The 19,414-nt window shown below is 36.8% G+C and overlaps 1 protein-coding gene across 1 annotated transcript in view; it reads left to right on the top strand.

Annotated features, from left to right (window-relative positions):
* Positions 1-19,414, top strand: part of PHLPP1 (PH domain and leucine rich repeat protein phosphatase 1) — a 255,340-nt gene that overhangs the window by 111,380 nt on the left and 124,546 nt on the right. Inside the window, exons 2-3 of the mRNA XM_010336870.3 lie at positions 4,828-5,024; positions 15,099-15,224. Coding sequence (XP_010335172.3) covers positions 4,828-5,024; positions 15,099-15,224 — 323 coding nt within the window. The remainder of the gene's footprint in view (positions 1-4,827; positions 5,025-15,098; positions 15,225-19,414) is intronic.

Genomic DNA, 19,414 nt, shown 5'->3' with positions numbered 1-19,414 from the left:
CCTGGGGAACATGGCAAAAACCTGTCTCTACAGAAAGTACAAAAGTCAGCTGGGCATGATGGCATGTATTCCCAGCTGCTTGGAAGGCTAGTCTGGGAGGCAGAGTTGCAATGAGTCAAGATCGTGCCACTATGCTCCAGCCTGAGTGATAGAGTAAGACTCAGTATCAAAAATATATATATATTACATATAATAAATATAACTATATATAACTTAGTTAATATATAAATAATATACAATATAAATGTATGTATAATTATGTAAATATATATTACATATATAATATAAATTATATATTAAATACAATTACTATATTATATACAGTACTGCAGTAGGCACCTATAGTCCCAGTGAATCAGGAAGTTGAGGTGGGAGGACTGACCTGCTTGAGCCCAGGATGTCAAGGCTCCAGTGCCGTATGATCATGCCATCGCACTCCAGAACCTGGGAGAATGGAGCGGGACCTTGTCTTTCAAAAAAAAGTATAAAAATACATAATATAAATATATATTGTATATGAATATATGTATATGTATAATTAATATGAATATATTACGTATGTATATTATATATAAAAATTTATATATTTAAATATATGATGTACAAATATATGTATAACTATATATTTATATAATATATACTTATGTATATATGTATATTTGTGTATATATTTATATAATATACACAATCATACACAAATTTATATAAGGTATTAATCTATATATTCAACATATTAATAAATTTATATTATAGAAATTTAATATGTAAATTATATCAAATAAATTATAAATATAAAATATATTTATAAAATATACATTTATAAATGTATTTATATAATATATATAAATAAATTTTAAAATTTATTTGTTATGTAAAATATAAAAAACATTTATTTTTATGTATTACATATTTATATATATTTTTGTTTTTGAAAGACAAGATCTTGCTCCATCTCCCAGGCTCTGGAGTGCGATGGCATGATCATACCGCACTGGAGCCTTGACCTCCTGGGCTCAAGCAGTCCTCCCACCTCAACTTCCTGATTAGCTGGGACTACAGGTGCCTGCCACCACTCCCAGCTCCTTTTTTAAAATGGAGACAGGGTTTCACTATGTTGCTCAGGCTGGTCTTGAACTCCTGGGCTCAGTTTTCCCACCTTGGCCTACCAAAGTGCTGGAATTACAGGCATAAGCCACTGCACCCAGCCCAGATATGTTTTAAATTATAGTGATTGTAGTAGACCTATCACTCTAACACAGTATGAGCTTTTTTTTTAATTGGAAAAAAATACCTATCAAGATAAATATTATCTGTCTAAATAGTTTGCTAGGTAGGTTAGGCCTCTTGAGATAGGCAGACTATGTGAAGGAAGAGATAAGAAAGATAAAAAATACAGTAATCCAATTAAAGTTGAAATAATTTTGTAAGACTAAATTCGGCTATAGGAGAAATTAAATTTAAACCATCACTTCCTCACATTTGGAATGTGATTTAAGGAAATGGGAATAGGCTCTTGTTACTGAATGATTTCACTGTCCTTTATTCTCGTGGGTATGGTCAAATGATTCTGCTACAGTTACTGCCAAATATGATGTCTATGCATATTTATGGTTTTTGTTGTTGTTTTTTAATCTGGAGGTCCATTGCTTTCATTATATTTTTAAGGTAGCTTTATGTGATATGAAAAGATTGAACTAGCAGTCAGAACTAGCAGTCAGGTAGGACAGAATTAAAACCCTGAATTCATGAATGTGAGGAAAATATTTGTTAGAAAATAAGCTGGCTTTGGGGAATGACTTATTATTTTAGATTTATAGCTACAAAATTTACATATCTATTTGTGGTTGCTGAAATGCAGGTCCCAGGCCTTGGCTACCAGTATTTAAAATCTAGGGCTGTGGCAATAGACAGAAATCTATGTAATACTGATACATATCGTTCTTGTACTATATTTTTAGAGATTCTGCTTTAAGCAATTTGATGCAGAGAACATTTTCTTTATACCTCCAGCATCTAGCATAGTGGCTTATAATGGACATTTCATGTACCTTTTTGCACCCTCTTTTAAAAAACAATTTTACTATGTGAAAAAAGAACTGTCATTTTTATTTTGGAGAGGATCCTTGAGTATGTAATCAAAATCCAGAGGCCCTAGTTTGATTCTTTAGCATTGTGCTGTAATTTTCTACAAGTGGGCCCAACTAGTGGGCCCATGTCTGGTTTATAAATAGATAGTATAGATCACCTTACCTACTATGTGCCAAGTGAATGAATAAAAGAGAAAGTATATGAATATGTTTTCAAATCACTCTCTGTTGTCATGTTTCTGTGTCAGCTTGAAATGTTTGCTTTTGCTGTCTGTTTTTCCTCCTGGATCATGTAAAAATGCCTTAAGCCTGTAGGGAATTAGAGTAACATTTCTAAAGTAAAGCTAAACAACTGACCCAGCTTTAAACTGGCACACATGAGTTACTTTGGTATTGTCAGTGTTTATTAGAGCATAGGGTAACTGGAATTCCTCTGTGTTGAGAATTTTGAAAAATTTTCAGGGAGAGCAAAAATAATTCCTTATGTCACAGAACAAGGAAGTCTGATAAAAAGGAGGGTGCACCTGGGTGATTGTCTAGGTATATACTATCTCATTCATCTCCGTATTCTCCAGGGCTCACTTAGTGCACAGCCACATCCTAAGGATGTTTCTGATCTGGGACACCCAGGGAGAGGACAGACAATAGGGATATTGAAATTCATTCAGAGTAAGACTGGAGAAATTTGATTCAGACTGGGATGTTTAGGGTTTTCCAAGGACAGGCTGATCTGACTGTTGGGCTCCAGGACTATTCAGAACTTTTGGGAGTTTTTCTGACTAGAGAATAAAGAGCCAGTATCTATTGATGTATCCGTACTCTAAGATCCCTTCTGACCTTTGTCCAGTCTATCTGGTGATTTGCTCTGGGGCTTTCTGTAGGATGTATATGGAGTTGGAGAATTGAAGGGCCAGCCCTTATGTACCCCTATTCTCTTTTTCTTTAGTCTGATTCTTCACAGGACTGCATAAATGTGACAGGTTAACAAGTATTGTTGAAGCCACTCTCTCATGGACTGAATAAAATGCCTGCTTCTGTGTGTGTGTGTGTGTGTGTGTGTGTGTGTGTGTGTACATCAGCTCAAATCTTTTAATAGCATTAGTTTATTATGTCAAGGAAATTGGATTTTGGAAACCAAGTTGCCTATTGTCCGTTATTTTTAGTCCTTTCCTCGCTTTTCATTTTTATTACTCTTGGTCTTTTCCTCTCTCTTACTACTTCTCTGTAGGAAGAGTCTGTCATCTAGAAAGGAGTTCTTAGACTGGAATCCCAGGGATCTTCCTCTCTGGGTATAAATGAACTTGTGCACAATGGGACATGTGAATGACTGTGTCTGATCCATCATTTGCAGCCCTTGGCCTGTCACATCTCACATCTGTTTTGAATCTTTGTCTGGGCTCCCTACTCATTTGTGGGAAAACTAACATGTGGTAGACAAACAACACAGTACCTTTCCAGTGAGAGCTTTAACGGTATAGTTGTTTGCTGGGCACCTGGTTCAAGTAGCTGAATCACTGTTATACTTCATCCTGGCCCAGCCTCAGAAAAATTGAGTAGTGTGAAGTATTTATTTTATAAAACATTTTGATCTATTGGGAGAAAGAAGAAGTGAAATTCAAACCTGTGGCTTATTTCCTAACATCTCTGCCCAAAGTATGTATTGGGAAGGTTCAGATACTGTTTGGAGCTTCTTGTTATGTATTTTTAGAGCTGTTGCTCTTCCTGTTCCCTAATAAGTATTAGACATGTGTCAAAACCACTTGGTATTTATGTTGATCTTTAATATGAATAAGAATATAACTTCTGTTGAACCTATTTCTTTTGCCAGCCCTTGGCAACTAGTCCAACTTCTAAATAAATACATTATTTCTGACTGGGATCCTACTACAGTACATATATTCTTTATTAACTTATCTCTGGGCAGGGGCTTTGGTACTTTTTGATATTATATATTCAGTGTCTAGAACTGGGGAAATACTTTTCTAGTTGCTTTTGTCAGTGTGTTCTTGTCAGTCACAATATTTCTCCCGTTAAGTTGATAGGACTTGCCTGACTAATTCTGCCAAATTCATTTCCATTTGAAAAGTAAAAACTCTTCAGACCTTTCTCAGGTCTATTTCTGTCTTTTAGCCTCATTGCTTATTTCTCCGTCTCTGTGATCCTTTCCATAAGTCATAAGCATTGTAGCACCCATTCTTCATGGATTACTGAGAATCATTTCTAATAGGAAATAATAGTAATTTTAAGAAAAATATTTTCTTTCACAGTAAATATACATTGAATATCTGTATGAGGAAAAATATCAGTAGTTAATTTCATTAAACTGATTAATTTTATTAAATGTAAGATATTAGATATTATTTTTCTATCTCAGGCTGTAATGTTTTCTTCTTAGTGTATTTAAATAACTGTAACCATTCATAAACATCTTGAAATCTTTTCCAGTGTAAAATTTAATTGTGAAAGATACATAAGAAAATAAAACCAGTTAAAACAGAGAGTTAAAATTGTGTTTTCCTAGGGTTTTGTGGCAAATGCTCTTCACTTGATATTAAGTATACATGTGGAGATATAGTTCTTACCATAATTCCATTACCACAGTTGTCATTTCTCTCAATTATAAATTAGGTTCTTTCCCTTGAATTATTCCCTTGTTATCCAGTTTGTATATCTGGTATGCAGATGAGTAGGAAGAGGGTCCATTTTTAAGTAATAATACGTTTGCTTGTGTTTATTTCAGGAAAACCTCACAGCACAGGTAGCTCTGAACGGATTCAGCTCTCAGGAATGTATAATGTCCGTAAAGGCAAAATGCAGTTGCCGGTGAACCGATGGACAAGACGCCAAGTTATCCTATGTGGGACCTGCCTGATAGTATCATCTGTGAAAGACAGCTTGACTGGAAAGATGCATGTTCTGCCCCTAATTGGTGGAAAAGTAAGTTTGTTTGTTTGTTTTGAGATGGAATCTCGCTCTGTCACCCAGGCTGGAGTGTAGTGCATGATCTCAGCTCACTGCAACCTCTGCCTCCTAAGTTCAAGCGATTCTCTTGCCTCAGCTGGGATTACAGGCATGCACCACCATACCTGGCTAATTTTTTGTATTTTTAGTAGAGAAAGGGTTTCACCATGTTAGCTAGGCTGATCTCGAACTCCTGATCTCAAGTAATCTGCCTGCCTTGGCCTCCCAAAGTGCTGGGATTACAGGTGTGAGCCTCCACACCAGGCCCAAAAGTAAGTTTAAAACAAGCAAAATACTAACAAGGTTTTCAGCATCAGTAAGGAACTTACTTTCAGCCATTTCTGTGATATGGGGTAGATGATTTTTGACTCATCTGAGGTCTTACTTGGTTCCCATAGTGCTCCCCCAGTGGATATTGTTAGTTGGTGGACCTGTGGGGGAAGAACAGTGCCATTGGCTCATGAGAGGCCTTGATGATCATTGCTTCATTAGTTACATGCATTTTACCTACTGGACAGGAAATAGATCAGATAGAATTTCACTGTCATATTTCAGAGTTTAGATGATAAATTCATTACTTAAGAGTTGATATCTTAAGCATACATTTTCTAGTAGAGTATACTGATCCTTAAATTAATGGATTTAGAAATATTGACACATGCTGAGGGTTTGAGTTTACAGTGCTTAAGACTTTGATCACGTTTTCCCCTGTGTTTAGTGACCAGTGGGCTTAGCATTTTTACTTTAAGTGCTTAGTTATAAATTTTGAATCCTAAATGTTTCTCATTTCAGAGAAAATATAATGCGATTGATATATTTTTGACATTACTGGTTTATTTTCTTTGGGTATGTTAACTATTTTAGTGCTATTATTTATAAAATAGAACCAGATTGCTTGGTTCCTTCTTTTCTTTGTCAAAGTTAGTTATAAAGTCCCAAGCGTTGGTAAGGGTAGCATCACCATAGTAATTTCTCGATTTTTAAGTGATATAGTATGTTAATAAATGGAAATTAAGATTTGGATGAGAAAATGGGTCATTGGACATTGGGGGCACATTAAACAAATGTTTTCTTTTTGTTGTTATTGTTGTTGTTTTTGAGACGGAGTCTTGCTTGTTTCTCAGGCTGGAGTGTAGTGGTATGATCCTGGCACACTGCAACTTCCGCCTCCTGGGTTCAAGTGATTCTTCTGCCTCAGCCTCTCGACTAGCTGGGACTACAGGCGCATGCCACTGAGCCTAGCTAATTTTTTGTATTTTTAGTAGAGACAGAGTTTCACCGTGTTAGCCAGGATGGTCTTGATCTTTTGACTTCCTAACCTCGTGATCTGCCTGCCTTGGCCTCCCAGAGTGCTGGGATTACAGGCGTGAGCCACTGCGCCTGGCCTAAGTAAACCGTTTTTTAATTGGTACATGTCTAAATGTCTGATCTGTTTTAAGGGTTATAAGTGAAGGAAGTGAGACCAGATGTGTATAGTAATAAATGGTTTTGTTGTTCACCTGCTGTGTAGCAAGCACATTCTTCGTAGTCTTTCCTTATGAATAAATAGCCTATGTCAGTTTTTTCCTCTGTATTAATTCTGGTTTTAAGAAGGCTAACACTTGATCATTTTCAAAAATAGGTTTTGGTCAGGCTGCGCACAGTGCGTTGAGATTGATTTTAATTGTTCATTTTGAAACCATTGCTGCTTAACTTTTGTTGGAGCATTGAAGAGTTAGTGACTGATACTAAGGATGGATAGAAGGATAATTGAAAAAATAATTATTTGTATTACCACCATAGGTTATCAATAAAAATGTATATTTAATGTTTGATGCTTTGTTAGGTCTACAGTCTCTCTCTTCTCTATGATGCTGGGTGTTTGCATAGGCAAATCTAATATAACTATTCAATATCCTCTGTGGGGAAGGCACTGTGCTCGGCACCCCAGAAAAACCAACATAGCTAAGTAACCCTCCCTATCGTTGAATAGTTTATAATTTTGCATCAGAAGATGAAGCAAGCACAATGATGTCTTAAGAGAGGTGCAGAAAAGTACTATGAGAGATCAATGGAAGGAGAGACTACATTTTGTCGGGTAAGAGGGAATTTTGTAATGAAAGAGGTAGCAATTATGATGGAATTTGAGGGATGCAAAGTCTTTTGACATGTGAAGGAGATGGTCAGAAAGATTATTATGCTCATAGAGGCAGAGGCAGGAAAGCACGTGGAATGTTCAGATAAGGTCAGCAGATCCGGTTATAATTAGCATTTTCATTCAGTACTAGAGATTTGTCCTGTTTCCCAGGCCTATTACTGGATGGACTTCTACCATTGAGTGAATTGAAAGTTAATAGCTTCCTCTTTTCACAAGCAAACCTTGTAAAGCCCGTTTTACACTGTGCCTTTAAAAAATAATTGAGTACATTGAAAAACTGATTCTTTAAAATCTGTTGACTGAGTTAGGGGAAAATAATTGATTTCTTGCAATTTGAGCTTTCATTAATTTTTGTCCTATTTTTTTTTCCATCCTGTTCTATTGCTAAAGAAAAAACAGAATATAAATGAAAGGAGGTTTTTTTTTGTTTGTTTTTTGTTTTTTAAATTTAGATACAGAAGAGCTATAGATTTAGAAACAAGGTGTGAAGTAGATTGGTCATAACCTAGTTATGATTGCTGTAGCATCAAATTGATATATCACTTGAGGCATGGGCATTACTTGTATGGTTTTGTTGTTAACTCTCAAAATTTAATTATTGGAAGAATACTTAATAGATACATTTATATTATGTAGTTTTAATGTTATATTTAACTTGTCCTAGAGAGTTTAACATAGATTTTTAAATAATTTCTTTTTAAGACAGTCTTGCTTTGTCACCCAGGCTGGAGTACAGTGGTACAATCTCAGCTCATTGCAACTTCAGGCTGGAGTACAGTGGTACAATCTCAGCTCATGGTAACTTCTGCCTCCTGGGTTCAAGTGATTCTCCTGCCTCAGCCTCCTCAGTAGCTGGGACTACAGGTGCATACCACCATGCCCACCTAATTTTTGTATTTTTAGTAGAGACAGGGTTTCACTGTGTTGGCCAGGCTGGTCTCAAACTCCTGACCTCAAGTGATCTGCCCAACTCGGCCTCCCGAAGTGCTGGGATTACAGGTGTGAGCCACCATGCCTGGCCAGATAATATTGTATTTTAATTAATATTTGTTAAATTATGAAGCATAATAAATTGAAGAATTGTTAACCTACTACTGAATTCAGAAACTGTAGCAATATCAATACCAGTGTTTCTTCTACCTGTGTTCTTTTTACATGTCTCATTGCCTCCCAAGCCCTAGAAGGATTCACTGTCCTAGAATTTGTATTCATCATTTTTTCCTTTTTTGAAATAAGTTTTACCATGTATCTATATTTTGCTTATTTTTGATGTGTATAAAAGTAATAAATTGCTGTGGTCTTCTGTAATTGAATTTATTTACCTAATACAATATTTCCTAATACAATATGTACCTAATATGTATGTAAATATGTACCTAATACAATATTTACCTAATATAATATAATATAATATAATATTTCATAACATGTTACTTATGTGGTTTTCATTTCTCCGTAATATCTGCTCTGCACATTCCACAATTTCATAATTTCTTCAGTAATTTTCCTACTGATGGACATTTGGGTTGCTGTCAGTTTGTTGTTATGAACAGTGCTGCTACTGTAGTCTTATAGCATGTTGGTATAGGCATATCGGTATGCCTTCTGGTATGCAAGTACTTTTTCTAGGACGGTAGTTTGCAAGTGGAGTTACTTTGCTGGAGGGACATTTGGTTATATGTAGGAATGTTTTGATGGTTAAATGATTGAACAGTCAACATATCAGTTAATATAAGCTTAAGTTATGCCATGGTAACACCCCCCTTTCCCCCAACCTCAGTGACTTATCGTAACAGTAATTTCTCACATTGTATGTCTATTGTGGATCAGTGGGGTTAGGGGGTGGGAATTTCTTTCTTCACACAGTTGTTCGGGGACCTAGCCTGATGAAGGCTTGGCGCTCTCATACTTCCCTTTGTTGCTTTAGCAAGGGAAGAGGTGACTTGGAGCATCATTCATGGGCCTTGTATATTTGGATGCAGAAGTGACATGTGCCACTTCTCTCCATGGCTCATTGGCCAGAACTAGTCATATCACTCTACCTTAATTGCAAGGGGTCTGAGAAATGTGAAGAAGTAGAATGATTGGTGAATAACATTATCATTGCTGCAGCGGACACTCTTGGCATTTAAAGGCAGGGGCAGAGAGATTAAACTATAATGCAAAGTATTAGAGAGTTCTGCATAGGGCACAGTGAAAAACTATTCAATCCACAATTCCTATAATGACTTTCCTGAGAAATACTACTGTTGGGTATACACCTTGGAATGCAGTTCCTGGGCTCTGGGATATATACACATTTACTTTTTACAAAATGGTACCAAGTTGTTTTTCAAGGTCAATGTGTCATTTTGCATTCACATCAATGTACACGTGTTGTTTTCTCCACATCTTCACCAACACTTTACTGATGTACAGTTGGCAACAATAAACTGCACATTTTTATAACAGTTTGGTAACTGTACACTCCAGTGAGTACAATTTGATAGCTGTGTAACCCCATTGAACCATCACCGCAACCAAGATAGTAACCATGTTCATCATTCCCAGAAGCTTCCTCGTGCCCCTTTGTTTTCCTTTCTTCCCACTCTGTTATTCTCCTTTCCTCCCACCCTTTCCCCGCTCACTCCTCTTCATCTCCAAGAAACCTTCTGCTTGATATCTGTCCATTTCAATTTGTTTACATGGCATTTTTAAAAAATTGCATTTTCTGTTTGGTTTATAGAAACAGTTGGTTTTTGAATATTTATCTTGAGTATTTATCACCTAGATAAATTTTCTGGTTTATTCTAATATCCTATAGGTTTGTTGTTTACTATATAGCTAATCATATAAAATTCAAATAATGACAAGTTGTTTTCTTTGTCTTACTGTTGTTATGGGCAGGTTATAGTTAACACTCTATACAGTGTTAACTAGAAACAGTAGACAGTTACTTATCAGTGATCTTTTTATTTTTTTATTTTGAGACTGAGCCTCTCTCTCTCTTTCACTCATTCTCGGCTCAACTGCAATCTCCACCTCCCAGGTTCAAGCAATTCTCTTGCCTCAACCTCCCGAGAAGCTGGGACTACAGATGCATGCCATCATGCCCTGCTAACTTTTGTATTTTTAGTAGAGACAGGGTTTCACCATGTTGGCTAGGCTGGTCTCCAACTCCTGGCCTCAAATGATTCACCCACCTTGGCCTCCCAAAGTATTGGGATTACAGGGGTGAGCCACTACGCTGGTTTTGTTCTTGATATAAATATATGTATTTAAATTAGTGGATTTTGGTGCAACATTTTGTTTAAGATAAACCTTTATGAATGTGATTACCTGTAAATTTCCTTTCTGTTACTGATCTCATGTGGTAGTTGGTTATACTATCCTCATAGAAAAGGTTGGGGTATTTTCCTTCATATTTTGTTTGCTGGATGAGTTTGCACAAGTTTGGATTTATCTGTGTTTTGAAACCTTAGTAAAACTCACCTGTAAAGCCATATGGGCCTGATATTTTTTTGAGGCATCAAAATAAAAAACTTTCTATATATTAGTTGGTTATAGGAGCCGGGCAGGCTCATGCCTGTATTCCCAGCTCTTTGGGAGGCCAAGGCTGTAATCACAGCTACTCAGGAGGCTGAGGTAGGACAATCTCTTGAACCCGGAAGGCAGAGGTTGCGGTGAACCAAGACTGTGCCACTGCACTCCAGTCTGAGTGACCAGTGAGACTCCATCTCATACACACAAAAAAGGTTGTAGGACTATTCAATTTTTGTTGTTGTTGTGAAGACTGAGTTTTACTCCATCGTCCAGGCTGGAGTGCAGTGGTGTAGTTACTCCTCACTATAGCCTCGACCTCCCTAGGCTCAGGTGATTTTCCCACTTCAGCCTTTTCAGTAGCTATAGGACTACAAAATGTGCACTGCCACACCCAGCTAATTTTTGTTTTTCTGTTTTTTGTTTTTTGTGTAGAGATTAAGTTTTGCCACGTTACCCAGGCTGCTCTCCAACTCCTGGTCTCAATTGATCTGCTTGTCTCAGTCTCCCAAAGTGCTGGGATCACAAGCGTGAGCCACTGCACCTGGCTGATAGGACTGTTCAGGCTTTCGTTTTTTTTTTTTTTTTCTTCATTTAGTACTGTTGGTAAAACACATTTTTTCTAGTAAGTTTTCACAAAATTGTTTATAATCTCTTTTTAATCTTTGGCAAATCTGAATCTGTAGCTGTGTCTCCTTTTTCATTGTTAATACTATTTATAAGTGTCTGTTCTTTTTGTTGCCAGAAGATTTATCGATTTTTCTTGCCATAGGAATTATCAATTTTAGTAGTTTTCTCGAAGAATCAGTATTTTGCTTTGTTAATGTTTTCTCTTCCATGTTTGGTTTTCATTTCACCAATTGCTACTTTTTATCATAGCCTTCATTCTACTTTGGATTAATTAAGTTTTGGGTTTGATTTATTCCCCCCCCCACAAGTTCTCTTTTTTTTTTTTTTTGAGACAGAGTCTTGCTCTGTCACCCAGGCTGTATCTTAGGTCACTGCAACCTCTGACTCCTGAGTTCAAGCCATCCTCCTGCCTCAGCCTCCTGAGTAGTCAGGACTACCACCATGCTTGGCTGTAAGTCCTTTTTTGGATTTTAGAAGAGATGGGGTTTCACCATGTTGGCCAGGCAGGTATTGAAATCCTGACCTCAGGTGATCCACCCACCTCGGGCTCCCAAAGTGCTGGGATTATAGGCGTGAGCCCCTGTGCCTGGGCTTCCTTCCAAGTTCTAAAGGTGTATGCTGATCAAATTAGTGTTCTGCCTTCTTTGTGAGTATCAAAAGATACATGACTTCAATTGAAAAAAAATACATATATATATATATATATTTCCCTTTACTGTGTCCTTTTATTGTAATATATAGATTTTGATACATAGTATTTCTTTCTTTTTTTTTTTTTTTTTTTTTTTTTTAGAGATAAGAAGAGAGAATGGGGAGGAAAGGTGGGGCAGAAGGAAAGGAGATTAGATTTTTTTTTTTTTTATAATGAGAAAAAGAATAAAGAAGAGGAAGAAAGAGAAAGAGGAAGAGGGAGAGAGGATGGGGGTATTGCTTTATTGCCTGGGCTAGAGTGCAGTCTAAATATGGGTATTCCTATAATTGTCCTTAATAATGGAGACATAAAAGAAAATGAGGGAACAGAAAAACAAGGAGCCAACCAACATTTCGTTTAAACTTCTAAGTTGACATGATGTGGTACTGATAAGAGTGTATATTTTGTGTATTTAAAGTGGAGAGTTCTATAAATGTTAATTACATTTACTTGTTCCAGATCTGAGTTCAAGTCCTGGATATCGTTGTTAATTTTCTGTCTCATTAATCTCTCTAATATTAATGTTGAAGTCTCCCACTATTATTGTATGGGAGTCTAAGTCTCTTTATTAGTCTTGTATGTCTGGGTATTCCTTTATTGGGTGCGTATATATTTAGGATCTTTAGCTCTTCTTGTTGTTGCATTGATCCTTTTATCATTATATAGTGACCTTCTTTGCTTCTTTTGATCTTTGTTGCTTTAATGACTATTTTATCAGAGGCAAAAATTGTAACTTCTGCTTTTTATTTATATATTTTAGCTCTCTGTTTGGTTGGTAAATCTTTCTCTATCCCTTGGTTTGAGTCTTTGTGTATCCTTGAATATGAGATGGGTCTGGATGCAGCATACTGATGGGTTTTAGTTTTTTATTCAAATTGCCGTCTGTCTTTGGATTGGGGGATTTAGTCAATTTAAATTTAGAATTAATAATGATATATGTGAGTTTAATACTGCCATTTAATATTAGCTGGCTATTTTGCCCATTAGTTGATGTAAATTCTTCATTATATTGATGCTCTTTTTGGTATTTTTTAGAAAGGCTGATACTGTTTGTTCCTTTCTATGTGTAGTGGTTCTTTTAGAAGCTCTTGTAAAGCAGGCCTGGTGGTGATGAAATCTCTGAGTGCTTGCTTGTTCACAAAAAACTTTATTTTTCCTTCACTTATGAAGCTTAGTTTGGCTGGATGTGAAATTCTTGGTTGAAAATTCTTTTCTTTAAGGATGTTGAATATTGGTCCCCACTCTCTTCTGGCTTGTAGGGTTTCTGCTGAGAGATCTGCTGTGAGTCTGATAGGCTTCCCTTTGTGGGTAACCTGACCTTTCTCTCTGGCTGCCCTTAGTATTTTCTCCCTCATTTCAACCCTGGTGAATCTGACGATTATGTGCCTTGGAGTTGCTCTTCTTGAGGAATATCTTTGTGGTGTTCTCTGTAATATACAACCTGGAGTTGTATATTATCCTGCCTTACTAGGTTGGGAAATTTTTCCTGAATAATATCCTGAAGCATATTTTCCAGCTTGGATTCATTCTCTTCGTCACATTCAGGTACACCTATCAAGCGTAGATTAGGTCTTTTCACATAGTCCCATATTTCTTGGAGACTTTGCTCGTTCCTTTTTATCCTTTTTTCTCTAATCTTGTCTTCTTGTTTTATTTCATTGAGTTGGTCTTCGACCTTTGATATCCTTTCTTCTGCTTGATCAATTCGGCTGTTAAAACTCGTGCATACTTCACGAAGTTCTCGTATTGTGTTTTTCAGCTCCATCAATTCACTTACATTCTTCTCTAAATTGTGTATTCTTGTTAACATTTCGTCAAACCTTTTTTCAAAGTGCTTAGTTTCTTTAGATTGGGTTAGAACAAGTTCTTTTAATTCACAGAAGCTTCTCATTATCCACATTTTGAAGCCTGCTTCTGTAATTGAAACACACTCGTTCTCCATCAGGCCTTGTTCCGTTGCTGATGAGGAACTGTGATCCCCCGCTGAGGGAGCGGCTTTCTGATCTTGGGTATTCTCACCTTTTTTTTGGCTGTTTTCTTCCCTTCGTTGTAGATTTATCCATCTGCGGTCTTTATAATTACCGTCTTTGTAATTGGGTTTCCGAGTGGACGTCCAACTTATTGATTCTCAGCGCCTAAATCTGAGCAACCCACTGCGCCGACTAAATCAGCGGCGTTAAGATCGATGGTGCTTTTCTGACTCTGCACCAAGAACCGACGCTCCGAGGCGCCGGCAAAACCGCCTTGCCGGTCACAAGAGTCGCGCTGGCGACCCGTGGGGCTCCTCCGCTGGGAATCTCCTGGTGCGTGAGCAACAAGAATTCATGTGAAGGTGTGGCGTCCTCTCCTTCTTTGTGCTTTCGCTGGGAGCTACAATCCCGAGCTGCTAGTGATCAGCCATCTTGGATCTCTTCTCGATACATAGTATTTCTATAACTGTTCTAAGAGTATTAAAATTTTGGTTGTAATTTCTCCTTTCATCTGTGAGTTGTTTAGAAGTTTGTTATTAAGTTTCTAAACATAAGAGTTTGTATAATGCTACTGTACTTTGTGTGAATTTTTGCCCTTGTGAAGAGGCAAAATAAAAAAAATTACAAGGAGTGGAAATTTGATTTGTTTGTATTTCACGGCATCATTAGGACTTGAAAGTTTTCATGGTGCGATTTTATTTCAGGTTAATTTCAGTTTCACATTAATGTTTTAAATACTTATTTAAAACATGCTTGAAGACTTAAGTAAAAGTTCCTATGTAAAAATTCTAAGAGGAAGTAAGAACCTGAGCACCCTATTGTGAGGTTAGAAGAATAAGAAAGTCTAGACTAATTTTAAACAGGAAGAGGAGAATTTCACTGTGTCGGGGAAATACAGTAAAGATAAAACTACCCTTTTTTTTTGGTTTCCTTGTAATTCATACTGAGTGATCATATATATGCAGGAACTTAGTTCTCAGTTATGAGCAACATATATAGGGAAAGATGCAAATCCATGCAGACTTCTTGCCAGAGGCATAGTTAGTGAAATACATCAGTGGTTCTGCTGTCTGACTTGTTTCTGCTTCTGCTTGTTTTTATAGGTAGAAGAAGTGAAAAAGCACCAGCACTGTTTAGCATTTAGCTCCTCTGGACCCCAAAGCCAGACTTACTACATTTGCTTTGATACTTTCACAGAGTACTTAAGGTGGCTGCGACAAGTCTCCAAGGTAAGAAGCAAGCACTTAACCCAGGAATCGGCTCAGCTTCCAGATGGCTGCAAAGTTCCTTTCTGCTTTAGCCAGGTCTAAAATATAGGTAGTTACACACACTTTTTTTTTTTCCCCAGATACTGCCAGTGATTAGCAATTTTTACATTTTTAAAAACTAATTTTGCCTGAAAAGTAGCTTTTTTAAAATTTGTGTTTTACTTGCTTAGTTTTGTTTACACTTAAAAATAATTTGGTCTGTAGACTGGCATTATTATCTAATGTTGTTAGATAAAAAACATGAGACTGAGAATATGTGAGGGACTGGCCCAGTCTGCAATAACTATAAAACCACAAAATACCCAGAGAACTGTTACAAATTTCCCTTCTTTCTCTGTTTTTTCATGCAAATAGTCTAATATTATACCATCTCCCTTTCACCTTTATTCACCTTTTCAGTGGTTTAATTTTTTTAATCTTATTTTGGCCATTTTATATTCCTCTGATTTAATAAGATCACCGTGTCCCATGAAATAATATATAGTACTCTTGGCCAGGCACTGTGGCTCACTCCGGTAACCCCAGCACTTTGGGAGATCAAGGCAGGCAGATCACTTGAGTTCAGGCATTTGAGACCAGCCCAGCCAAGATGGTGAAACCTCATCTCTACTAAAAATACAAAAAAACTAGCCGGGCATGGTGGCATGTGCCTGTAGACCCAGATAATTTGGGCGGCTGAGGCACGAGAATCACTTGAACCGAGAAGGTGGAGGTTGCAGTGAGCTGAGACCGCACCACTGCACTCCAGCCTGGGCATCAGGGAGAGACTCGGATTCGGGAAAAATGTATATATGTAAAATTAAACATATATAAATTAAATATATGTATCTATATAGTACTTTTGTGTTTAGTGGAAACCAGAATAACATTATAAATAAGACAAATAAATGCTGCTATTTCAGGTACCCTGTGTAAGAAGAATGTTTTTATATCTCATTTAGATAATTATGTATAAAATGATAGGGTGGATTGCAGTCCTTAGTGCCTTGGTTTGGGTGTTGTTTTTGAAATGATGAAACCTCTCTAGGGTGCCAGCAGCATTACAACGGAATGTGCTTTTATATTTTTGAATTTGTAATTTAACTTGTTATCCAAGTTCATTGTGATTCAGTCTGCTGTGTGATATAATTGTTTGTCAAGTGAATGAGTAAGGGAGTGACTTTGGAAAACAGTTAAGAGAAAATTAGAGAACAGTATCTAGAACATCATTTTGAAATACTGGCCACATTTGAATTACCAGGTAAAAACCATTCCCTGATGATGAGATACCACTTAGGAAAATTGGTTTCTTTTCCTTTTAGAGAAGAAGCAACCGACAGAGAGTTTTGGTTGATAAGGCTTAGAAAATTCTCTCAACCTAATAGACAAATGGAGGTTCTAAATGTGTAGGGCAGCACTCCTGCAGCAAAAAGTTGGGAAGAGGACCATCGTCTTTCAGACTCACATGTAGAATTAATGTGATATTAGAAGCATACCTGTCTGGTTTTAAAATTATTCATGTGGTTACAAATGTGAGGAGATAAGGAGGAGATATTAAATAATATTGGGCTTTTATATTTATAATCTATCATATTTATTGTGCTTTGGTATGTATTTATATTGAAGTGGTTTTATGGGTTGAAAGCAGTGAGTCACTTGCCTACACTCTGCTTTATTCAGAATAAAATGCCAAAGTAGGATCAAAGTGTAGCACATTTCTTTCTATATAGAGATGTTGATTTTTTAAATAAACTTTTTAATTATTAACTTTTTCTTTACTTTGGAATACTTTTATAATTACAGAAAAGTTGCGAAGGTAGTACAGAGAGTTCCCAAACATAGTTTCCCAAACCCCTCACTCAGTTTACCAGACGTATTACCACAATATATCTCTCAAGTATAAGAAACCAACATGAGTACATAACTCTGACCTATCTATGGAGTTTACTTGGATTTTTGTTTGTTTGTTTTGAGACAGAGCTCTGTTGCTCATGCTGGAGTTCAGTGGCACAATCTCAGCTCACTGCAACTTCTGCCTCCCGGGTTCAAGCAGTTTTCCTGCCTCAGCCTCCTGACTAGCTGGGATTACAGACATGTGCCACCATGCCTGGCAAATGTTTGTATTTTCGGTAGAGGTGGGATTTCTACATGTTGGCCAGGCTGGTCTTGAACTGCTGACCTCAAGTGATCTGCCCACTTCGACCTTTCAAAGTGCTTGGGACTATAGTCATGTGTTACCGTGCCTGGCATTTATTTGGATTTCACTAGTTAGTTTTTGTATTGCCTTTTTCTGTTTCAAGATCGAATTCAAGGTACCACATTGCATTTAATTGTCATGCCTTTTTTGTCTCCTCTTGTGTGATGGTTTTTCACTTTTCTGTGTGTGGGGTCTTTGTTTTGTTTTGTTTGAGATGAAGTCTCATTCTGTCATCCAGGCTGAAGTGTAATGGCATGGTCTCAGCTCACTGCAACCTCCCTTCCCATGTTCAAGTGATTCTCCTGTCTCAGCCTCCTGAGTAGCTGGAACTATAGGTGCATGCCACCACACCCAGCTAATTTTTTGTATTTTTAGTAGAGACGGGGTTTCACTATGTTGACCATGCTGGTCTCAAACTCCTGACCTCGTGATCTGTCCGCCTCAGCCTCCCAAAGTGTTGGGATTACAGGCATGAGCCACCATGCCTGGCCTATTTTTCTGTGTTTTTCATGGCCTTGATAGTTTTGAGGAATATTGGTACGGTATTCCTCAAAAGTGCTGAAATGACCTGCAGTTATATGTAGACAAGAATTCCCATACATATACACACACAGCATACATTTTATACTTACAGTAAGTGGGCCTGAGTATTTCCAAGAGGATAGAGTGACTCTGATTTGATTACCTTAGATTACTGTTGTGGACTACAATTAATTAGAATAAGAACTTTTACCTTCTTTCCTTTTAGAAGGAAAAATGGTTTTGATTGGAGAAGCTGTGTAGTGTTGGGGTCAAGAGTTTGAGTTTCAAAGTAAGGCAGGCATGGATTCCACCATTTCCTGGCCATGTTGCTATGTCTAAGTTCCAAATTTTAAACTTTTTCATCTGATAAGGGGAATAATAATAGTATATACCTTTTAGGGCTTATATGAGATATGCATATGATAGATTTATACTGGCACATAGTAAGTGAGTAGAACTAACTAGATAATTTTATGACTGCCATCCCTGATTGGTCAGATAATATTTTAAAGTATTACCTATTTGTGTGTGTATTTTCAGCAGATAAAGACTCAGGTCTTAGTTTGTCTTACCTTTTGCTTCTCTTAACAACCATGGCAGCCTTTTGGGGAAAGGATGGCAGACGTTGGGGAAAAGATTTCCTTCTGAAAAGTTGGGGTGGGGAACAGAGGGCGACACATTTTAGTAAATGCAGATTTTCAATACAGTACTTTTCTCTTCTCCAGTTTTAAAATATGTTTCAAAAATGTTTAGCAGTTATGGTTAGTGAATTAAGGGGCAAATGAATTGTAAAGGACTGATTAAAAGAGATTAGATGTTAGAGAAGAAATGGATGAAGGAACTCCCTAACTGAGTTTGAGTCCTGTATAAAATATGGCCACACCCTTCTTTTTAGCTTCATGTGTTGAGGATAATCTTGTGATAATGTCTTTTCCTTTTTAACCCAGCATCTAAGAAGAGTAGGCTAGAACCTAATATGTGCTTACAGGGAATTTGACATGGGTAAGGCTGATTGTTATAAGCTCCTTCAGCTTCTGCTTTCAGCTGTCATCTGCTCTTCCTCCTATGTAGGTATTAGGAAATTATATCATTTAGTTACACTCACTGTAACTGTGGAAACATTTAGTTTCGTTTCTTCATATTGAGAAACAAAACATTCTCAGAATGGATAATCTTTACATCTTGATGTTTAGATAAGGATTCATTTTGATAAGGACCTGAAAGAAAAACAAACCAACAGAAACAAAGAGTTTCTGATTGTTAATAACTGTCCCCAATCCAGGGTAGGAGGGCAAAAAAGAAAGAAATTTCAATTATTTTTAAATTAAAATGAATTAAGGAAGTATTTTGAAAGGAAAGTTCTTTATTTTCAGTTTTTTTTTTTTTTTAAATTTTCAGCTACAAGAGAACTTTTTGTTCTAATTTGTTTGATTTGGGGAAAATTTGTTAATGT

The sequence above is a fragment of the Saimiri boliviensis genome, chromosome 13 (genome assembly GCF_048565385.1).
Source record: "Saimiri boliviensis isolate mSaiBol1 chromosome 13, mSaiBol1.pri, whole genome shotgun sequence".
NCBI classification, from domain to species: Eukaryota; Metazoa; Chordata; class Mammalia; order Primates; family Cebidae; genus Saimiri; species Saimiri boliviensis.
The sequence above is the reverse complement of the archived record's forward strand: the minus strand, read 5'-3'. Positions and strand labels throughout refer to the sequence as shown.